At 46.2% G+C, this 25,338-nt stretch overlaps 1 protein-coding gene across 6 annotated transcripts in view; it reads right to left on the reverse strand.

Annotated features, from left to right (window-relative positions):
• The window catches only part of PRMT8 (protein arginine methyltransferase 8), a 194,337-nt gene that overhangs the window by 155,953 nt on the left and 13,046 nt on the right, over window positions 1–25,338 (reverse strand). For 2 of the 6 annotated variants that reach the window (XM_083181634.1, XM_083181640.1), the window contains exon 2: window positions 18,145–18,195. The exons of the other annotated variants lie outside the window; for them this stretch is intronic. In XM_083181634.1, coding sequence (XP_083037760.1) covers window positions 18,145–18,195 — 51 coding nt within the window. The remainder of the gene's footprint in view (window positions 1–18,144; window positions 18,196–25,338) is intronic. 6 annotated transcript variants of the gene reach the window in all.

The raw sequence follows: 25,338 nt of genomic DNA on the forward strand, positions 1-25,338 counted from the left end.
CGTGGCGAGCCACCGAGCCCGCAGCGTGGGCGAGCAAAGCGAGCCCCGCAAGGGGACTCAGACGCACGGCGCCATACTGGCGCCGTGAAACTACACAAGTACCCATTATTTTAATTTTATTTTGCTATGGGCAACCAATCAGATCCTGTCTACTATCCTCTAGAGCAGGCATGTCCAAACTGCGGCCCTCCAGCTGTTGTGAAACTACACATCCCAGCATGCCTTGCAATCATTTTAGCATTCCCTAATAACAAACTGTGGCAAGGCATGATGGGACTTGTAGTTTTACAACATCTGGAGGGCCATAGTTTAGACATGCCTGCTCTAGAGCATGGGTCTTCAAACTGTGGCCCTCCAGATGTTGTGAAACTACATGTTTCAACATGCATTGCCACATTTTTTCCTATAAGAGCATGCCCAAATTGTCAGGGCATGCTGGGACATGTAGTTCCACAACATCTGGAGGGCCACAGTTTGAAGACCCATGCTCTAGAGGGTGCTAAATAAATAAGAAGTAGATTCAGATTGGTTGCCCATAGCAACATCACATGTGAAGTAAAATACACATCTTAGTAAATTCCCCCCATTGGGGTAAAAGAAGGAAATAAATACATTAGAGACTGTACAAAGAAGGGCAACTAAAATGGTGCATGGCCTACATCACAAAACGTACCAGGAAAGACTAAAAGATCTTAATACAGTATGTATAGTTTAGAGCAGAGAAGGGAAAGGAAAGGGGGGACATGATAGAAACTTTACAATATATCAAGGGTTTTAACAAGGTACAGGTGGGAGACATTCTTCACAGGAAGAGGAGGGACAGAACACAAGGACATGCACTGTGACTAGAGTAGGACTGTGCAATGGACACTTTTCACGTTTTGGGTTCTGATTACCGTCAGGTTTTGGGTTCTAATGGGTTTTGCAAAACAACCCCTAAACGTTTTGGGTTTTGGGTTCTGATTTTTTTTTTTTTAAAGCTTAAAGGGCGGGATGTTGTAAAATTCGCCACCCCCCTTCGCCGGACATCGCATTATTAACCCCTTCCCGACATTTGACGTATATATACGTCATGGCCGGGATGTACTTCCCGACACATGACGTATATATACGTCATGACTTTAAACTGTCACCGCGTCTAGGGACGCGGTGACAGAGGGACGATGTCTGCTGTCCCTGACAGCAGACATGTCCCAGCATGCCCAGGGGGGGCGGCGATGCCTCCCCCCCGTCGGCGATCGCTGCGATTGGCTGTTCAATGTGAACAACCAATCGCAGCGTTTTCCTGTGTTACCGGCGAATCAGACGCGAATCTGACGCTCGGTAACACAGGGATCAATCACCGCCGGGTGTGAGGGGGCGTGAGGGGGTCACCGGTGATGACCACACCTCACCCCACCTGCCCCCAAGGCTGTGATTGGTCCGTCGGACCGACGGACCAATCACAGCCATGGCGCGTGATTTAAACTAACGGTGACTGCGCTGCAGACGCAATTCCGGTCTGGAATTGCGTGCAGAGCGGTCACCGACCAATCTGTCATGATATACATACCTGATCCTTGCCTGATACTTACCTGATCACCGCTGGTAGCGTGCTGCCAGCAGCTGGATGCTTCCTGGATCTTGTCACTTCCTGTGTGCTGCTGCTGCAGTGTCATAGAGTGACAGATAGTGAGAGATAGTGAGAGATAGTGAGAGATAGTGAGAGATAGTGAGAGATAGTGAGAGATAGTGACAGAGAGTGCTATATTTTGTGTCTGCTGCCCCCCCTTTTGTGCTGATCAGTATATCTGTGCTGATCAGCAACTTTTTGGGGGTGCAGGGTTGGTTTTTTTTTTATATATATATACCTGTCAGTTGCACCAAAGGTTGTGCTGCCTGTGCAACTGACTGCTGCCCCCCCTGCTGCCCCCCCTTTTGTGCTGATCAGTATAAATTAACTGATCAGCAACTTTTTGGGGGTGCACCCACCATTCATTCCACCAGAATCTGAGCTGCAAAATCCAAAAATCACTCCTTCCCTTCTGAGTCCTGCCATGCACCCAACTGGTATTTTTTGGTCACATATTTTGGGGTGCTTTTTCTCCTTCATACCTTGTGAAAATGAAAAATTTTGAGCCAGAACTGCATTTGTGTAAAAAATGTAATTTTTCATTTGCACAGCCCAGTTGTATCAAAATTGGTGAAACCCCTGGGGGTTTGAAATGTACACTATACCCCTAGTTGAATTCCCTGAGGGGTGTAGTTTGCAAAATGGGGTCACTTGTGGGGGGGTTCCACTGTATTGGTGCTTCGGGGGTCTTGCTAATGCGACATAGCACCCACCAACATTCCACCAGAATCTGTGCTGCAAACCCCAAATATCACTCCTTCCCTTCTGAGTCCTGCCATTTTTTGGTCACACATGAGGCATTGCCGTACTCGGGAGAAATTGGGGCACAGATTTTGGGGTGCTTTTTCTCCTTCATACCTTGTGAAAATGAAAAATTTTGAGCCAGAACTGCATTTTTGTGTAAAAAATGTAATTTTTCATTTGCACAGCCCAGTTGTATCAAAATTGGTGAAACCCCTGGGGGTTTGAAATGTACACTATACCCCTAGTTGAATTCCCTGAGGGGTGTAGTTTGCAAAATGGGGTCACTTGTGGGGGGGTTCCACTGTATTGGTGCTTCGGGGGTCTTGCTAATGCGACATAGCACCCACCAACATTCCACCAGAATCTGTGCTGCAAACCTCAAATATCACTCCTTCCCTTCTGAGTCCTGCCATTTTTTGGTCACACATGAGGCATTGCCGTACTCGGGAGAAATTGGGGCACAGATTTTGGGCTGTGCATTTTTCATTTGCACAGCCCAGTTGTATCAAAATTGGTGAAACCCCTGGGGGTTTGAAATGTACACTATACCCCTAGTTGAATTCCCTGAGGGGTGTAGTTTGCAAAATGGGGTCACTTGTGGGGGGGTTCCACTGTATTGGTGCTTCGGGGGTCTTGCTAATGCGACATAGCACCCACCAACATTCCACCAGAATCTGTGCTGCAAACCCCAAATATCACTCCTTCCCTTCTGAGTCCTGCCATTTTTTGGTCACACATGAGGCATTGCCGTACTCGGGAGAAATTGGGGCACAGATTTTGGGGTGCTTTTTCTCCTTCATACCTTGTGAAAATGAAAAATTTTGAGCCAGAACTGCATTTTTGTGTAAAAAATGTAATTTTTCATTTGCACAGCCCAGTTGTATCAAAATTGGTGAAACCCCTGGGGGTTTGAAATGTACACTATACCCCTAGTTGAATTCCCTGAGGGGTGTAGTTTGCAAAATGGGGTCACTTGTGGGGGGGTTCCACTGTATTGGTGCTTCGGGGGTCTTGCTAATGCGACATAGCACCCACCAACATTCCACCAGAATCTGAGCTGCAAAATCCAAAAATCACTCCTTCCCTTCTGAGTCCTGCCATGCACCCAAATGGTATTTTTTGGTCACATGTGAGGCATTGCCGTACTCGGGAGAAATTGGGGCACAGATTTTGGGGTGCTTTGTCTCCTTCATTCCTTGTGAAAATGAAAAATTTGGAGCCAGAACTGCATTTTTGTGTAAAAAAATTAATTTTTCATTTTCACTGCCCAGTTGTACCACAATTGGTGAAACCCCTGGGGGTTTGAAATGTACATTATACCCCTAGATGAATTCCCTGATGGGTGTAGTTTGCAAAATGGGGTCACTTGTGGGGGGGTTCCTAACTTTTAGCATCTTATGGTGCCTAGAAACCTACATGGTGCCTAAAAAATAATCTCATAAAAAGGAGGCTCCAAAATCAAGTAGGTGCTCCTTCTATTATGAAGCCTATGGTTTGGTCAACGTGCACACTAGGGCCACATATAGGATATTTATGAAAACAAAAGAATTGGGGGAATCAATTTTTAGTCACATTTCTCTAGTAAAATCTACTGTGTTCCTTAGAAAAATTTATTAAAATTGCAAATCTGCAAAAAAAATGAAATTTTGAAATTTCACCTACACTTTGTTTTAATTCCTGTGAAACACCTAAAGGGTTAACAAACTTCCAAAATGCTGTTTTGAATACTGTGAGGGGTGCAGTTTTTGAAATGGCATCATTTATGGGGGTGTCTCACATACAAGTCCCTCAAAGTCACATCAGAACTGAACTGGTCCCTAAAAAAATCAGTGTTTGAAATTTTCTTGAAAATTTGAGAATTTGCTATTCATATTTTAAGCCTCCTAGTGTCCAAAAAAATTAAAAGGAGGCTGAAATAATGATGGAAACATAAAGTAGACATATGGTCTATGTTAGTTATTAACTATTTTGAGTGGTATGATTATTTGTCTCACAAGCAGAAAATTTAACATTTTGAAAATTGCTAAATTTTCCATTTTTTTACGACATTTTGGTATTTTTCACAAAAAAACACAGACTGTATCGACCAAAATTTACCACTAACTTGAAGTACAATGTGTCACGAGAAAACAATCTCAAAATCACTGGGATAAGTAAAAGCAAAAAAAAGTTTTCCCCACTTAAGTGATACCTGTCAGATTTGAAAAAAAGGGCTCTGTCAGGAAGGCAAAAACAGGCTGCGGCGGGAAGGGGTTAATAACGGCATATGCTGTAACATATGCTGTTATTAACGCAAGGGACAGCTCTTGCGATAAGAGCTGTCCCTTGCGATGCGGCGCCAGCACTGGACTTCCGGGTCTGTGACCCGGGAGTCCATCTGCGCATGCGCAGACCCCGGCGCCGGCCGCAGGGCACGCTGGGAGGGATCCGTGACGGATCCCTCAAACAGCGCTGCGGTAAGAAGCCCATAGGCTTCTGCAGGGAATCGCCAGCTTTTGCTGGCGATTCCCTCCGCAGCGCTGTCTCTGCAGAGGGACAGTACAGCATACAGAAATGCGTTAAAAACCCTGATAACGGGGTTTTTACCGCATTTCTGTGATAGAGAATCTCCCCCTGAAACTGATAAAATCGCAGAATTATTGTGTATTTTTGCTCCTACGTTATTATTAACATCAATAACATTCATTTCCACTCATTTTCAGTCTATTCTGAACACCTCACACCTCACGGTCAATTGCTTAGTGAAAGACGTAGCGGTCTTACGACTTCCCCTCTGGGATGATGACCGACTCCCAGCAGCAGCGGCAGTAGTAGGCGTAGCGCTGCAGGATCCTCCGGAGGAATCTCGGATAGAAGGGGACTCAGTCATGCTGGTGACATGGCCTGCAGGACTCCCCCCGATCCGGATCAAGGAGGAATTTGACGAGGAGGGCGTTGGTGTTGTGCTTTTTAGGCGCTTGGTGTCCCTGGACTGCTAGCCGCAGTTCCTGAACGTAACACTGATTTAGGAAGGGTCTTCAGGTGACTTATAAGGGAGGATGTCTATAGGTGGGCAAGATCCTTACCCCTGCTTATTGGAGCTTTACATTTACATATGGCAATACATTTGTTGTCCGGATTCGGATAAAAAAATTCCAGACCGTAGAGGTGGATTTATTGGTCCTCTGCCCAGGCATGACGATTGCTTTTTCATCCCATGGACAACAACTGTTTCCCCCCCTGGTGCCTCATTTAAGCAAACCACCTCAGCATCCTCCTCGTCAACTTCCTCCTCAGCCCCAGCTACATCAATATCCCCCTCTCGGTCTACAACATTGACACCTTCATGATCTAAATCAGGAACTGCACTGTGGGTGATTCTTCCAGCATTTACAGAGGGAGTGCTGTAAATGGTGGAAGGAGCCACCTCTTTTCGTACAGCGAACCACCAACACCCTTGGACTCTCCTTAGCGGTTTGTGATAACATGTCTTCTTTAGTAGGCAGCACTGGCGTAACTATAAGGCCGCAGCCCCCGCGGTGGCGGGGAGGCGCCGGGGGTCTGCGGGCGCTATTTTTTCTCTGCCAGCTCCCCACTGCTTGTGGGTGCAGCGGGGAGCTGGCAGGGGGGTCCGTGCGGCGCAGAGGTACCTGTATTCAGGGAGCCTGGAGGTCCCTGTGCCGCTGAGTATGATGTTGCCGCTGCCGGGGTCCCTGCAGTGAAGTGAAAATAACGCGCTATCTCCGCCGGAGATAGCGCGTTATTTCCACTTCACTGCAGGGACCCCGGCAACATCATACTCAGCGCCGGAGGCGCAGGGACCTTCAGGCTCTCCCTGAATACAGGTACCTCCGCGCCGCACGGACCCCCCTGCCAGCTCCCCAGGGGGGTCTTTTAACGGGGGGCAGCGGCTAAATTGTCGGGGGGGGCGGCGGAATAGTCCCGACGGGGGGGGAGCAAAATTTTTCTTAACGCCACTGGTAGGCAGAGATGTTTGCTGTGTTTTTGATGATAGCTGAAATCTCTAAAGGGGGGGAGTAGGAGGGCTTGCATGGTCATATGTAGTTGAACCACCAGTCATGAATACAGGCCAGGGCCTAAACCACTCCTTGCCACTCTGTGTCGTAAATGGCACATTGCCGATTTTACGTTTCTCCTCCAATGATTTGAATTGATTTTTTTGGGTCCTTCTTGTTTTAATCAACTTTGCTTTTTGGATTTTATGTGCCCCGTACTTTGACACTGGTATCTGTATTGGCAGATGATGTTGATGGCATATCATCATCTATGTCATCATTAATACTTGCAGTTGCAGCAGATTCAGAAGTAGGAGGAAGCGACCCTTCTTCTTTCCCTAATTGATTCTCCATATTTTGGATCTACATTATTTTTGTGGAGTTATGCAATATATTACACCACAGGACAGCACTACTGGAGTGCAAGTATATATGACAGTAAATTAATTAGGCACCACCAGAAAAATAATATACCGTAGTCAATTAATTATGCACCACCAGAAAGATATACGGTAGATAATTAATTAGGCCCCACCAGAAAAATAATATACGGTAATCAATTAATTAGGCCCCACCAGAAAAATAATATACGGTAATCAATTAATTAGGCACCACCAGAAAAATTATATACGGTAGTCAATTAATTATGCACCACCAGAAAGATCAGGGTTGCTGACTTATAAATGCTCCTCTCCGGGAGAAGCCCGGAGAGGAGACTTTCCTTACCCGATCGGGGGGGCGGGGCTTGACTGTGACGTCATTAAGCCCCGCCCCCATTACGGGAAACAGGAAAAATGACTGATCTCTATGGAGGGGGCGGGGCTAAAATGACGCGATTGTGCCATTTTAGCCCCGCCCCCTCCTCTGAGACCCGCGGATTGCGGCATTTAAATGCCGCGATTCAGGGGGCTCAGGGGGGTCCCCCAGATTCCGGGAGGATTGTCCACCCTTCCGGGGGGCCGGGAGGAGGACCAGATTTTCGGGAGACTCCCGGGAATTCCGGGAGGGTCGGCAACCCTGAGAAAGATATACAGTGGTCAAATAATTAGGCACCACCAGAAAAATAATATACTAATTATGCACCACCAAAGAGATATTATATATATGGCAGTATAATTAATATGCACCAGCAGAGATATTATTTTATTTAGTAGATGCACCAGTTGAGTACACTATTTATTTATTATGTCAGACTCAGTAGTACAGTAGATGCACCAGCAGAAAATATGTACTAGTTATGTAAGGCTGTAAAAAATAAACCAGCAGGGGGGTATTATTAATTATTACAGCAGATGCACAAGCAGACTAGTATACAAGTGGTTAATATAAGTTTAACAGTGCTGCACACTGCAGTCATATACACATGTCTGATATAACTTAAGGCTGTAAAAAATACACCAGCAGGGGGGTATTATTTATTATGCAGCAGAAGCCCAAGCAGACTGGTATACACAAGTGGCTAATAATTTTAACAACAGTGCTGCACACTGCAGCCATATACACATGTCTGATAAGGCTGCAAAATACACAAGCAGGGGTATTATTAATTATACAGCAGATGCACAAGCAGACTGGTATACAAGTGGTTAAATAAGTTTTACAACAGAGTGCACACTGCAGTCATACATATACATGTATGATTGAAGTGGCCAGGTAGAGGTACTACTGCTGATGGGCTGGCAGCCAGCCCCTGGCACTGCAGACACACGCCACCAGAGAGCAGACAGTGGCACTAGTAGGCACTGGCAGTCGTGCCAGCAGCAAAAAAAAAACACAGCTCCTAACCTAACCTAACTAACTAAGCTCCGCACACAGACCATCCAACTCTTTCTAACCAGCTCAAATCACAAGTGAAAAATGGCGCCGGATGCTCGCTCTTTATCTAGCGGTCCGGATCTCGCGAGAATCCTGTGCCGGGCAATGACGTTTTGCCCGCGCGCCCAGATCCGAGTCAGACGGGAAGCTCCGAACGCTGCTCGGATCCGGGGTCGGATTACTGACGTTCATGCGGGCTCGGATCTGGGAAATCCGAGCCCGCACATCTCTAGACTAGAGTGAGGAATATTCAGGGGAAATGTGAGGAAGAATTACTTCACAGAAAGAGTAGAGGATAAGTGGAATAGCCTCCCATCAGAGGTGGTAGAGGCTAAGAGAGTAGAGCAATTTAAACATGCTTGGGATAGGCATATTGATATCCTTACAAAAAAATAAGGATCACATATGGTTTGAGGTAACATGTTTAAAAATAGGGGCAGACTAGATGGGCCAAGTGGTTCTTATCTGCCGTCACATTCTATGTTTCTAAATTTACTAGGATGGAAGATCTGTTGAAGATGTGAGGCCAAATGTAATAGGGTGTGATAATCAGAAAGTTAAATATTTTGTTAAAGCGGCAATCAATTACATGGGAAAATCAACCCAGTTACACCATGGCTATCCAGAGAAGGCTGGCTGGGGAGGGCTCCATCTGTATGAGGCTTTAGGTTGTGAGAAGAGAGGGTTAGGGTTGGGGCAGAGGCGTAACTATAGCACCGCAGCCCCCGCGGTTGCGCGGGGGGGGGGGCGCTGTGCATGTGGGGGCGCCGGGGGGGCTGTGGTGCTATAGTTAGCCCCTTCCCGTCCGTCCATCCTCCGCCCGCCCATCGCCCGCCAATCCGCCGCCCGCAGCCTTACCTGTACCTGTCTTCAGTGGTGGTCATTCTTCTGCTAGTGAGACGGACCACAATAAAATGTCCGCCCCATATAGCAGACAGTTCTCTGAAACTGTCTGCTGTATGGGGGCGGACATTTTGTGTTGGTCCATCTCCATAGCAGAAAGGGAAAGGTGGGGAAAGGTGGCAGGGTAAGTAAGTATATTTACTGCACCCCTGTTTTGTCCCTCTAATGGGATCCCAGCATCTGTATTATGACCACAAGCGTCTCATCCACCGTTCATCCGTATTTATTCATAGGTGTAATGGACATCTAGCGACATACCTTCCAACATGACCCTCTCCAGGAGAGACACATTGCTCTGCTCCTGCACTTCCCTCTTAGTTTTGATTACCCATCACCAGTGGAGAAGCACCTTTCTCATTAGGTAAACTGTTCAAAAACAGGTGATGGCAATCATACATTAAGAGGAAAATCCAGCAGCAGAGTAGCTTGTCCCTCCTGGCATGGGTCATGTTGGGAGGTATGTAGCGATACGGAGTTCCATATAATGCATACGTATACAGTACAGTACATGTTACATTCTTTGCCAGGTTTGCTGTTGATGTATTTTTAATTACTAGTGGAAGTGGGGATGATTTGTTTTCTTTACAGTGACTACTGCGTGAGGTTCCAGGCTATAACTCACTGGCAATCTCAAAGAATTTACTTTGTCTCTCAAGAAGGAAATTCATCAAAGACCTTCAGAGGAGAAAATAGGAAGTAGATACCTTGTCTGTTGTGCTTAATAGACCTGCCTCTTCCAGAAAACGGGCTGACACAAATCATTACATCTCTCTTTAAATCCAATTGCCCAAACTACATTGCATGACAAATAATTAAACTGCATGAGACATATTTGAAGCACCTGTAACTTACAGGAATTTGTCCACAGTAAAATAAAGATGTGTAAGGAATCTATCTATCTATCTATCTATCTATCTATCTATCTATCTATCTATCTATCTATCTATCTATCTATCTATCCCACAACTAAAAGGGTGGGGGTGGGGCTTAGGGGGGTCGCATTCCCTTGGTGCTGAATGTGATAGTCTTACATGCATGAGGGGGAAGGGGTAGACGGAGCATCCCGGGTGTTTCATGGTAGCCTACTGCGCCCTCTGTGTTTGTTTCATGGTAGCCTACCTGACCCTCTCCATGAGAGAGAAAATGCTCTGTTCCTGGACTTCCCTGGTACTGTACGATTGCCATCACCTGTGGTGAAACACCTTTCTTATCAATTACCCAGCTCCCCACAGGTGATGGCAATCATACATAACCAGGGAAGGCCAGCAACAGAGAATTTTCTCCCTCATGGAGAGGGTCAGGTAGGCAACCCTGAAACAAACACAGAGCCTACATGGTGGGAGGGCAATTAGTACCTACTCCCTCATCCAGCCCCCTACATTCCCTGTCACTTTGCTCTACATTGTTTCAGACAATGCTGACAAACATGTTTATTATGGCCCCAGTGACACTGGAAACACTCTATTTAAAGGTTCTTAAAATCACACTGTCGAATTTGATCTAATTTGACCTAATATAAATGCCTAGAAAACATGGAGGCTGAAATGCACAAACTAATGGGGCAAACACACAGGCGATTAAAGACCCATTGCTAAGTGAATGTTTACAAATTAAGCATGGCTCGCTCCGTGTGTATGCCGTCCGGCGACGGTGATGCACGGTCCTGCACATCACTATCACCTGACTCAGGGCCGTAACTAGGGGGGGCTAGGGGGTCACGCGCACCGGGCGCTGGAGGGTGGGGGCGCTAGTTTGGTGTCCCGGCAGCGTGGTCGCTGGGATGAGCAGCGGGGGTCCGGGGACTGGTGGGTTAACGCCAGGTTCTAGCGGGGTCCCTGGGACTGGTGGGTTAACTCCGGCTCCTAGCGCTGCCGGACGGTGGGCGGGAGGCAGGTTTTGAAAAGACTTGCCGGACGCTGATTGGTTGAATTCAGCCAATCAGCGTCCGGCAAGTCTTTTCAAAATCTGCCTCCCGCCCACCGTCCGGCAGCGCTAGGAGCCGGAGTAGGGTGGCCAATCCCTGGATCGGCGGGATCCCGGGATTTGGCCTCCAAAACGCCGGGATTTCAATCCCAGGATTGGTGTTTCCAATCCCGGGATTTCGGGATTAGACCGCGTATGCGCGCAGTCTAATGACGCGGCCCAACTTCTCCCGGCAGCACTGCGCAGCGTGACGGAGATCAGGGGTCACGCTGCGTAGGCAGAGGTTGCGCCCGGCAGTGTGATGCCGTGCCGCCCGCCCAGCCAGCCCAGCCAGCCAGCAAGCCCGCCCACCCAGCCAGCAAGAAGCCAGCAAGCCCACCTGCCCGCCCAGCCAGCAAGCCCGCACATCCAGCAAGCCCACCACGCCAACTGCGAAGCCAGCGCGTCAGCTCGCCCACCCAGCCAGCACGCCAGCCCGCACCCAGCCAGCAGCATGGACGACCCGTCGTCCCACCCACAAACCCCTGAAACGTAAGTAAATGTGGGGCAGCCAGGGTGTATTTTTATTAGGAAAGCCAATCCCGGGATCCCGGGAATCCCGGGATTGAGCATTTTTCAATCCCGAATCCAGGGATTGAAAAAATGCCCCGGGATTGGCTTCCCTAAGCCGGAGTTAACCTTCTCCAGTCCCCGGACCCCCGCTGCCTGACCCCAAGGCAGTGATTTTTTTTTTGTTTTTGTGGGGGGGGGGCGTCGAAATGACTTCCGACCCGGGCGCCGAAAAACCTAGTTTCGGCCCTGCCTGACTAGATATATACTGCATTCAGTATGTCTACTGTAGCTCTTTCTCCAGATACTGTAACACTCACTGGTGCAGCGTGCTGAGCGATTTGTGCTTACAGTAACTGCATTAAGCACAGATGCTCAGTTGCTCCATGGGTACAATGCTCCTCATTGGACACCAGAATGTTATATTCTATATGCTTAGCCTTACAGTTTTATTAGCGCCAACATCCAGAAAAGAGAAGTGATGAATATCTGACTAATTCTGCCAGGTAGCACAATATATTCATATAAATAATTCATACCGATCTTACACAGACATCACACATTCACTTAGAATTGAAACGGAAATGTATTTAAACTGTAATGAATACAACGTAATATGAATTTGGAGCCCTCTACTAGCAGTTGCAGTTGCAGCTCCCAGGCTAACCCACTGGCTTACTTTCTTTACCCCTTCTTTCCTCCCCTTTAGACCACAACGCCTCACGAGCAGGGCTCTCTGCCCTCATGTGCTTCTTCTTCCCTAACTTATACCATCATCTCCTGCCCACTACCTGCAATGACATCTATCCCATTGGTTCTGCTGCTCTGATGCTTATCTGTGCTGTATGACTGCTGATAAAATAATACTTAAAAATGTCCATGTCCTACTTGCCTACTCTCCCAGAATGGCTGAGAAGGGTGAAAATTGGGTGGTGCTCCCAGACCCCCGGGAAAGGGGCAAATCTCCCAGAGATGACACAGCCATTTACTTACTGAGTAAAGTGGGCGGTCCGTCTGGCTGATGTGATTTGTGCTGAATTGTGTTATCATAACCATGCCCCTTGTCATACAATGGTAAGCTTGGCTTGGTACAGTGCATAAGGGGTCAATGTGCGGCCACGTCGACACCCACAGACTCTTTCCCTGCATCATGACCCCTTCCCGTCCCCTATGAAAAGCCACCAACCAACCAACACATCACTTACTGTAAAACTGTAATATTTAGAAAAACTGAATATTATGGGTAGCTGTGATGTCATGATGTTACCTGACATCATGATGTCATTTAGTATCGATGGCTGCGGTGTCGCAGCCATTCTGATTTGCAGACCCATCTTGGAACTCTGTCTTCATATCCTTCACCCTGCTCGACCCACCTGTCAGACACCCCACCCATCCACAGCACCTGCAGAACCCCACCCATCGTACCTGTCAGACATCCCATGACACCGATAGGACCTTCAAAGACATCCATTGACTGACGCACCCCCAGCACCTGTTGGACCTCCCACAGCATCTTCAGTGACCCATGTTCCTTTCCTTCCCGGTATTTCAAAATCCCAAGCATTTTGGATATCAGATACTCAACATGTAGTACTATATCTTCCCAACACCTCTTCTGTCCTTAACCCACAACATAAAATCAGTTATTACAATAATCAACAGGGGGGTTATTTACTAAGATGGAAGTTCTCATATGGGATGTTGCTGTGGGGAACCAATCAGATACTATCTTCTAGAAGGTTCTATATAAATAAAAAGTAGATTCTTATTGGTGAAATAAAACTCCAATCTTAGTAAATTTCCCACACAGTGCCACCTAAACAGAGCTAAAGGTGAGACCGGAGACCTCAGACAGGTCTCCTGAGAATCCCGCGATGGTTTCTGATCTCCAGCAACTTTACTGTACTTTGTCCAATACATTTTTCTTGACCTTCAGCACCATTGTGTTGTTGTTTACCTAGATAATATATTGATCTATTTCCAGAGCTAATCAGTACATTGTCAACACACACAGATGGTACTTGGTCACCTCCAGGAACATCATCTGTACAATAAAATGGGAAGTGTGCATTCAAGGTTACCACCATTCCATTCCTTTATCATAGCATCTCCCCTGAGGGCCTACAAATGAGTCCAGGGAAAGTAACTACAATCAGAGACTGGTCATTTCCTAACTGACTTAAAGGTCATACTGTGCACCACTTTGTGGGTTTGGCTGCAAGGAAATGATCAAGGTCTTATCTTTTCTATTACTGCCCCCTCTCATAATGATATATTACTGAACTGATTCATTTACGCACAACCATCTTTTGCCCCTCTGACAGCAATGGTCTTTTCAGTTCCTGTATAGGATTACCCTGATTATACACCACTATAACTTGGTGACCACAAAGCTCCTCCCAGATGAACGCAAACACTATGTCAAAATTTTTGTCTTTCATACACTGGTATTTTCCCAATAACCGTTATACGAAACCAACATTGGGGCCGATTCAGACCGTTTAGTTATGGGCCGAATTCGTCCCCATCCCCGATGTTCGGGGTTTGTGCATGCGCAAACCCCGGGAGTGAATGACTTTGGTGAGTTTCATACTCGCCGGACCGTTCACTCCAGGGGCGGGCAGGGGGGGGGGGGAGCAAGGAATCGGGCAACATTTATGGGCATCCCCATAAAAACGCTGGGTGTTCCCATGAGAATGCAGGCGTGGCAATGCCTGCTCCAGGCGGGCAGTTGACGTCACATGACATCAGCGCCCGTCCCCAATTCGGTGGATAGCGGCCATCTGAGAAGTAGGTATGGACTTTATTTTTCAGAGCACAGGCTGCAGAAATCATTGGATGGTCAATTCCGCCGCATGTGAGGGGATGTGTTCCTGTACACATCCTATAGAGAGGGGATTTACGTGCCAGGGTGTACGTCCTTTCATCCAGAGGCGTTTACCTGTTCGCAAGGCTGCGATTACACGCGGTCTAGAAAACAGGTCTGAATCATGCCCATTATTTGGAGATCTAAAAACTGCTTGTCTGCTGAATGTACAGTAATTTCATGGCCCCACACTGATCAGATTCCTAAATTGTGAAGGTATTTATTAAATATCCTTCGTTTGTATCGGCATAAATCGGAAGCTAGAACGGATTCTCCTCCAGGCCAACTCATTGACAATCCTGTCGGAATATATGTGTACGGGATGCAGTCAGTTCCCCGAAAAGTCAAAATACCGACAATCAAAAGTCAACCGTTGATTGGCAGACAGTCAAAATAGCGACACATTAAAAAATGCGGACATTCATTATGCCGACATGATGAAAATGTTGACATGCGTTTTTTATGATTATTTCTTTGAAACTGACTTGCTGTTAATTAACGATCCAAGTGGGCGCAGAGTTGGACTGGGCACTTGTGTATTAGCAGGGCACCCGGCTACACTACGCTGACAACGTACCTTAGGCGTTGTACCGTGTAGCCTAGCCGAACGCCCTGCTAATATGTGGCTTTATACTTACTCTGCGCGCTGAAGGGCGGGCAGCAGGGCACTGAAGGGAGGGCGGGGGGGCTTGAGCAGTGTGTGGGCGGAGGGGGGAGATACCGGCAGCGCGGGGCACTGAAGGGCGGGCGACGGGGCTTGAGTGGAGTGTGGGCGGAGGGGGGAGATACCGGCAGCACCCGGCGGACACCAGCACACGGCGGGGGGAGATACTTCCTGTGCTAAGGCGCCAGCAATGTACGTAATTCAGCGTACTGCCGCTGGTGGAGCATTATATGCTTTCCCTGCTCCCCAGCGGCACTACGCTAATTGCATACATTGCTGGCGCCGGGGACTGAGTGCCGGAGGAGGGGGACGCCGGGAGTGACTGCCGGAGGAGGGGGTATGAACGATGGCACCGGGGAGTGAACATCAGCGGGGATCGTGGATGATGGACGCGGTGACCGGCCCGGAGGAGGGTAAGTATAAACTCAATTACACACACAGTCTAACAAATTCATATCGAATGGGGTTATTTTGAGCGCTAGGGGCACGTGTGCTGTGTGTTGTACAGAATGCTGCCCTCTGGTATAGGGATGCCGCCCTCAACAGAGAAACTTTACAAAAAAGAGAGCCAGTGGGCGCCTTCTGTACACTAAAAATATTTTAATCAGCAATACACATACATATAACACAATTCACAAAGAACACATAGCAAATAACTTTGCATGCATGCAAAAGAGTAAAAAATATATATGGATGTACTATAAAAGTTTTACTTCAATGCAATTGCAGAAAAGATTTAAAAAATAATAAAAATAAAAATAAAAAGTCTGCAGCAGATATTTACCAGGTCCTGATTGGATGGTGTGGTTGCCAATATTTATAGTCCCACCAAAGGTCCAAATCTTTCCAAGGGAATATTAGAAAGAGATTTGTAGAAGTGAGCAAATTCCAAGCCGGGGCAAGTAGATCACTTGCTTGTCACTCTCTGTTGGACGCCCGATAATAATTGGTGGCGTCTGTGCTGTAAATTATGGCAGTGTCTCCCGCAGGGTGAACACGTCATTGCTCTGCGGTGTTCAATACTGGGCAGTTGTAGCTCCGGCAGACCCGACACTCGTAGATGCGAGTGGACTGTCCCCCTTATGGTTTCACCTTCCCACTGTGGTGGGCTTACCCCCAGCTGTTATGTGTTGGCGTTACCGCACCGTCTTCCGTGTGTGCGGCCGGCTGTAATGGAGTGCGCCGCAGTAGCTGAAGGTGCCTGTCTCAGGGATCAGATCCTCGCGGGGTAGCGTGACCGGGGACCGGTGATTATTTATCGTCAGATGACACTATTGTGTCCCTCAGGTCCTTGGCTGCAGTGTCCAAAAGTTACTCCTCACGAAAACGCGTTTCGCCGCGCTCAGACGGCTTCTTCAATTCAGGAATGAGGAGTTCCATGCTGGGGGCTGGTCTTATACCGGTTAGCTAATTGAGTACAGGTGTATGTCTCATTTCTATAAAATTGGCAACCACACCATCCAATCAGGACCTGATAAATATCTGCTGCAGACTTTTTATTTTTATTATTTTTTAAATCTTTTCTGCAATTGCATTGAAGTACATCCATATATATTTTTTACTCTTTTGCATGCATGCAAAGTTATTTGTTATCAGGGCCGGTGCAAGGCACCGGAGCGCCCCAGGCGAGTCGGGGTGGGGGCACCCCGGTGCCGGGGGGAGGGAGGGGGGGGTGGTACCTGTGTAAAAAAATTGCTGCCCCGGTGTCCCTGCAGTGCTGGGGCGGTCAGGGGTGTCCGTGCCGTAGGGTTACCTGCGGCGCCGTCATGTGTATAAAGCTGGCTGCGGCCGGCGGGGTCCCTGTAGTGAATAGCAAATAACTAGCGCTTTCCACGCCGCCGCGCGCATAGCGCTAGTTATTTGCTATTCACTACAGGGACTCCACCGGCCGCAGCCAGCTTTATACACATGATGGCGCCGCAGGTACTCCTACGGCACGGACACCCCTGACCGCCCCAGCACTGCAGGGATGCCGGGGCAGCAATTTTTTTACACAGTTCGCTGGGGGTGAGGGGCGAACTGCCGCCCTCCAGGTGCCTAGAGCTGCCTAGTGGTGGCGCCGGCCCTGTTTGTTACGTGTTCTTTGTGAATTGTGTTATATGTATGTGTATTGCTGATTAAAATAATTTTAGTGTACAGAAGGCGCCCACTGGCTCTCTTTTTTTAACAAATTCATATCCCCACTATCCATGTTATACCCCCAGTATCCACATGGGCGTGGAGTTAACTTTATAAATTGTGGCGCGGCCCGATTTCTCATGATTTTTCAGCCAGGAGTCGGGTGAAATTGTGCCCAAAACGCATAATGTATGGGGGCCTTAACATATTAGTGAAAAACAATTCTTAGCCAGGCCACAAAGCTGTTATTAATAAAATGATAAGTACATTATAATTGGTTACTGTAACTCAGGCCTGGCCAACCTATAATTTTTGTCAAACTACAAGTCCCAGCATGCCTTGCCACATTTTTTCTATTAGGGAATGCTATGACTGTGGCAAGGCATGCTGGGATGTCTAGTTTCACAACAGCTGGAGAGCAGCAGGTCGTCCAGGTCTGCTGTACAGTAGCTTTTTAATGAATGAAACGGACTCCCCCTACTGAGCCAATCAAATGCATGACTAAATCATAATATATATTGTGAGGTATTTATTCAAAACAACTACTGTTACCACAGACTGATGTTAGCTTTCGTTGATACGACAAGCACTTTACACTATTACATAAATCCTATACGCAGTACACTAACAATCAATTATCAATGCTCAGTTTTAAATCATTACGATAGAAAATTAAAAACCAATCATCCCAGACCGTGAGGTAATTGCCTTTTTACAGTATGATGCTGGTTACAGCTAAAGAAAATGTCATTATTAAAACCAATTTTCAACTCAAGTGCCATTGCTTTCATGCTTGATATTCTGTATCGCTTTGCATAAGCAATGGCAGCAACAAACAAGCCAACTAGGAAAATTGCCAATATGGAATGCAGATTTAAACGGAAGAATTTGAAAAATCCCCTCAAAAATATTGTTTGCATGCAGTAAACTTAGTGTGGTTCATTATACTCACTAGCAAATGAATCAGGTTTTCCATTACTGTCTGTATTTTGCCGCAGGAAATCTGGAAATGAAAGGTCATTGTGAAACTGAACAACTAATAATAGGGCTATCGTAGCAAAATAATATATTTATTGTGCATTTGTCTATCTATTATGGATTATGGAATAAATGTTAGAAGTGGTGAGCGCTATTGTGGAGCCTCCACTATAGATCCTCCGGGAATGATGCTTGATCATACTTGCTTACGCTCCCAGAATGGCCGGAAGGGTCCCGAAGATCTGGTCTGCCTCCCGGCCCACAGAGAGGTGGACAAATCCCCTGCAATGGTATCATCCTCCCACAACTGCCCATTGACAAGGGGTTCCGTGGGACCCGATGACGTAGATTGGGTCATTGTGTAACCAAAGAAGAGAAACTGGGCTATTATGGGATGCTCTTACCTACGCAAAGTTCCTTGGGGGTGTGTCATCACAACTGAGGGCTTTGCCAATCAGAAAATACACCTATATGAGTACTGGTTTGTTGCATTTACTGTAGTAGAGAGTTTGGGCAAGTGTGGCCTGATGATTACTAGTAGCACACCAAGAAGTATATGTAATAGGGTCCAAGTTGCCAGACGTGTGGGACTTTGGGTGAGAAAGCTCTTATTATATAAGCCACAAGCTGATTTTGTAAATGATTGCCACTTTAAAAATATGTGATGCATGTCCAGCATCTTGGACCCGTGAACATTTACCCCCAGGTATAGAAATAGTGACAGTGGCATCTTATACCACTGCATACATGTGAATAAAGGCATTTATCTACCTCAGGTCCATAGGCCATTCATCAATAGTTTCTTGTACAGTATATTTAACTAATCATTGTTGCCTCCCATTAAACAATCAATGTGCCACGTCGTCCACATACACATGTATCGGGACGTAGGAATGACACTGTGGGAATGAACGCCATCTTCAGATAGCATTAGATCACTGATTTTACATGTGCTGTAAAATTGCTGGAATTGAACCTGGCAGTGTAAATGTCTGCAGCTACTATTAGGGTTGGATCTATCTCCTCTTCAGTAAATGGGACATACCATGTTACCCGGCAGGGTAGGCGGAGACTGAAATTAGGCTACAGGAAACACAGTGTACCCTGGCGGGCTTGCGTCGCTCAACATGCTTCGGTCCCATTACTAGAAGGAATAGATGGTGGCGTTGATAAAGAAATTGTTGTTCCACCATCCTTACTGCTACTGTACTATGGCCACATGTTATTCCATTGGTCAAATGGTCCAAACTACATTCAGTACAGGGGAACTAGCTACAACCCTACTATTAGTGGAAGTGGTAGATAGTTTTAGTGAGTGATCCGGGACAGGCCCGTATCTACCCTTTGGCCACACTCCCTTCGACCACACTCCCCCAGGGTCCTGGCCAGGGCTGATCAGCCACAAGTTGATGCTTTGACTGGGGGACCTTGTATAAAAAGTGTCCCCCTGCTGTGGCATTAGCCCGCTGGCTGCTTGAGCCTGGCGCTGGTTGCCAATATACGAGGGGACCCTACTCGTTTTGTCCCCTGTATTTTGGGAACCAGGACTGGGCCATGAGCCTGGTGCTGGTTATAGAAATACAGGGGGATCACAGCTGTTTTTTTCCACCTGTATTGCTGCAACCAGGACCGCTCAATGAGCCCGGGGCCGGTAACTGTCGGACGGACGGACGGACTGTATGCTGTTTTTTACATTCTTTCTTTCTTCTATTTTTACACAGAAAACCCTGCATGTATCTAACTAATCCGTGCCGGCTGCAGCCCAATATGTCTGGAAAATGAGGAGTACTGTATTTTCCAGGTGTATTTTCTGCTGAATTACCGGCCGTATTAAGTATATGGCCTGATAGTAAATTTGTATTCACCATTCAAGTGAACTGTGAAATACTGTAAGTACGTAAAACAAAATACGAAAGAATATACAACTTGTAAAACACATCCAAGGTACGTATTTTTGGCATAGTAAATTTGTTACGGCCGGTAACTGACATTGTGCTAGATGCACTAGGCTTCAAAAATGATAAAATGAAGAGTGTTAAGCAACCAACCAATCAGCTCCTGGTTGACATTTTTCAAACAAAGTCTGTGACATGGCAGGAAGGTGCTGATTGGCTGGCTGTTTATCACTCTCCATTTGATCACTTTTGAAGCTTAGTGCCTCTGGCTCATTGAATGGCTAAGAATACAGACATTCGTAGCCGCTAGCTTCGTAAGGTCAGTGAGGGGCAATGAAGTGAGTCAGTGCCGTGAATGGGCGCTACTGTAGGTTTTGTTCATTTGTATTGCGAGCTGCCAGTAAAGCTTCATTATTTCACAAATTCCCCATAAAAACAGTATTTGGATCTTGATTTGGCACCAAGTCACTGGACCAATAGAACCGTCTACTGAGCTAATTACCCCAAATCATCACACTAACAAGGTAAGTGAGGATATTCTGCTGTCATTATTTCAATGCATTTGCTATTGATGATTATTATTACATATTGTATATCCTAAGAAAAAATACAGTAATGTGGGGCCAGTTATGAAAAAGGACTGAACCTGAGCAGAACAATGAAAGCTTGATCCTGATTGGTTTGTTAGGCAACACCACACAATTACTTGTGGAACAGATTTCGTACATACTGTAGTAGTAATTCCAATTTCATGATTGTAAAGAATATTCTCCATAAGCTATTGTATATTTCTCAGTATAATTTAGTATGCCAAAAAGAACAAAGTTGATAAAGCTGGCGTAGACCAGCGAAACGCGTCGGTGGTACTGTGCTGTTACAGATCTGGGGAGATATCCGAATCCACACCTGCTTACTACTCTGACCACCAGGTCCCCATCATTTGGAAGTCATCGGCTAATTTCCCTGTTTATTGGATACAATTGACCATGAGGTTGCCGGTCAGGCTCATAACAAACAGCCACTCCCTCGATTGGCACACAGGAATATTCATTGCCGCACAATTTGGACTCCATTTATCTTTGGGACTATTACAGTGTGGACAGTGCAGGACACATTGGCACCCCCATTTGGACTCTTCTCCCCACGTGAGATCTGGCTACAAAGCCAATTTATTGGTACAACTCCTTTTATTGTTGTATGTTTTTATGTCATTGTACAATTTTTATATGTATATTTTAGTCATTTTGCACTCAGATGCATTCTAAATATTTCAAAATCATTAAAATATATTAATTTTAAGTGGTATTCACTCATCATTAACAAGAGCGCTGCTAAACCTTTGTGTACATACTAATTTAGTATGCCACATGCTTTTTTTTGGTCTCTCCTCCAAGAAATTTTGAAGGGGGGGTTGTAGAGGGCGCCATGGCGATAGGTGACATCATGCTGTAGGGGGGGGGCAGGGCCGGTGCAAGGCCCCCGGTCCACAGAGGAGGGGGGGGGGTGCTGGGCGGCTGCTACATGGAGGGGGGGGGGTTGCCGGGCATGCATCAGACCCGGCTACTGTGTGCTACACAGTAGCCGGGGGAGGGGGGGTGTCGGGCGGCTGCTACATGGGGGGATGCTCTGCTTGCAGACTCACCCCAGCCTGGTGAGTCACTCCACAGGGGGCGGCGATGGGCGATGCGGTGGCGACAGGGGTGGAGGGGGGACAGCTGCTCCAACTTCCGCCCTCCAGTGGCCGGTGCCCTAGGCAAATGCCTAAGGCTGCCTAGTGGTGGCGCCGGCCATGGGGGGGGGGGGGGGCTATTTACAAATTGCATCTTTATGTTCCCATATCACCCACATTACTGGAAATGTTTGTAGAATCAGAAACGGTGGGTAAGGCATTAATAGGTCAGGAGTCACTCAGACGGGATGAGGTTAGTATCCCGGTGGTTAGAATGCCAGCATTTAGTATACCGACATCACAATTCACTTCAGAAGACCGGTGCTGAATGCATGAAATGGTCCCCAAGCTGGGAGGACTTAGGGTTAGGCTGTGGGGAGAGGTATGTTAAGGTTAGGCAGGAGGTAGGGGGGTTGGTCTATAAGGCACATTGAAATAAGGGCTTAGGGTGCAGGGAGGGGGAGGGGGAGGGGGTAGGTTTAGGCAGTGGGGTGTAGGGTTAGTGGGGAGGATCAAGCTGCAAGGAGGTAAGGGTTAGGGTAAGGCTGCTAGAAGGTAGGGTAAGTATACTCACCTGACCACTTTCGGGATTCCCTCCATCGGGAGCTGGCATCGTTATTCTGACTGCCAGCATCCTGACCACATGTCATCTGTATGTATCCCAGAATGTAGGCAAGAATAGTGTATATATATATATCTGACAGCAATTCCAGCAAGCATTCCAGCCAACCATATCATTCATCATTTCTCATTATACTACATTGGGGATGGTGCAGAGAATGCCTGTTCCTATGATCACCATACCAAACTTCAGTATACGCTGGTGTTTCTGGCTTGACCATGGTTCAGAAGTCCAAAACAATAATGCACGATGAGCAATGCAAAGTGAAACTGTATTAATTAATTCACACATTAAAATGTAATGATCCAAACAATTGACAACGCCGCAAAATGACCATTCTCTATGGTAATGAATCAAATGACTGAATATTTGCAATAGAATGCGTCATGGCTGCTCTTGGCTTCATTTTATGAAAAAATTTAATGATCCCTGAAATGTCATATAACCACACAACCTAAATATTATATATCTAGTGACATCACCATATTACTAAAGGACACTTAGCAAAGATTGGGAAAAAAATCCATATTGATGCTACATACATCCAAAACAGACTCTTCTCCTCCCGTGTTACATTTATTACCCTGTCCACTGGGATATTAAGAAACAGTTAGAAATTTTCCCTACAATTCTGTAATACCCAAGGGGTACTGGAGGCAAAATGTAATGTCTGTAGGGTGTTGTAATGTACTTACACGTCAGTACTTCCCATAACCAGCAGAATCATCACCGACTAAATAACATTAGCAGCACTAATGGTTTCCAGTATATTGCTTTTATATGTGTATCTATACAACATATTTATCTAAAGAAAGCGTCAAACATACACGCACAGATGCACACACATATACATATACTACCAAGATATTTATCTAAAGAAAGCATCAAACACAGACGCACACACATATACATATACTACCAACATATTTATCTAAAGAAAGCATCAAACACACACACACACACACAGGCACAGACACACACACATATACATATACTACCAAGATATTTATCTAAAGAAAGCATCAAACACAGACGCACACACATATACATATACTACCAAGATATTTATCTAAAGAAAGCATCAAACACACACACACACATACACACACACACACACACACACAGGCACAGACACACACACACATATACATATACTACTACCAACATATTTATCTAAAGATGCACACACATATACATATACTACCAACATATTTATCTAAAGAAAGCATCAAACACACACACACACACACACACACACACACACACAGGCACAGACACACACACATATACATATACTACCAACATATTTATCTAAAGAAAGCATCAAACACACACACACACACACACACACACATACATATACTACAACATATTTATATAAAGAAAGCATCAAACACACAGGCACACAGACACACATACTGTATCATACCTCCCAATTTCTAGGGAGAGGGAGGAGGGACAGAGGGTTGCGTGCCGATTTTGGAAGCGTGGCCTAATTAAAGAGGGCGTGGCCTATACTCACGTCTCATCCTTGAGGCCACGCCCCCCTTTTGACGCTATGGGGGCATGACCCAGAGGCTCTATGAGCCTCTAGCCATGCCCCCAGCCCCCTGGCTGTGGGAATAGAAGCTGTGCGTGCGCACAGCGTTTATTCACTGCTGCTCAGCAGACGACAGGGGGGACTCCCAACAGCCCCCCCCCCCCCTCGCCGCGGGACATTCCCGCGGTAATCGCGACTGTTGGGAGGTATGCTATACATAAACTACCAACATATTTATCTAAAGAAAGCATCAAACACACACACACAGATGCACACACATATACATATACTACCAACATATTAATCTAAAGAAAGCATCAAACACACACACACACACAGAAGCACACACATATACATATACTACCAACATATTTATCTAAAGAAAGCATCAAACACATACACACAGACGCACACACATATACATATACTACCAACATATTAATCTAAACAAAGCATCAAACACACACACACAGACGCACACACATATACATATACTACCAACATATTTATCTAAAGAAAGCATCAAACACACACATACTGTATATATACACACACACACACATATATACATATACTACCACCATATTTATCTAAAGAAAGCATCAAACACACACACACGCACACACACACACACACACACATATATACATATACTACCAACATATTTATCTAAAGAAGCATCAAACACACACAGACGTACTGTACACACACATACTATATATATCATCTATATATATGTCTAGTATCTGTGCATCTCTGAAACACTGCCATCTGTTGGCAGCAAGGAATCTACATCTCATTCTTTCTCACACATGCACAAACACAGAGGCAATCACTAGGTAGCAGACTGGCTTTCGAAGGATTTGCTTCAAGCGTGCTCACTAATACTGTATATAAACAATAATTGCCGTTTTTCCTTCAGACGTCAACGCAGAGGCAGATCTACCATTGGCTCAGCAGTTGCATTGCACTGAGGCCCCTAAAGACTAAGGGGCCCACAGCTGCCACCAACAGCTGTGTGACATATTGCAAACTTGGGCTGGAGAGCCGGAGGGTGGGCCCAAATTATATTTCTTCACCTGGGCCAATCACGGTGACAAGGGGTTTATTTACTAAGATGGGAATTCTGTTAAATATGGGTTGTTGCTATGGGCAACCAACCAGATTCTACTTATTATCTTCTAAAAGGTGCTAGATAAATAATATGTACAGTCTTAGCGAAAAATAAGCTGCCCACTTCAGAGGGTTCTGGTACGTGTTCTACAGCTCCAAATGCAACAACATTGTAACCACAGATTATTCAAATGATGCCACAGCGATTTGTTAAATCAAATTTTCTATTTAAAAAATTCACAGTAAGGTGGCGCAATTTACTAAAGTAAATATTCAACAGGCGTATACACTGTTTATTCATTTTAATTGGTATGCGGTCACCGTCGACC

Source organism: Crinia signifera, chromosome 4 (assembly GCF_055691185.1).
Source record: "Crinia signifera chromosome 4, ASM5569118v1, whole genome shotgun sequence".
In the NCBI taxonomy this organism is placed as follows: domain Eukaryota; kingdom Metazoa; phylum Chordata; class Amphibia; order Anura; family Myobatrachidae; genus Crinia; species Crinia signifera.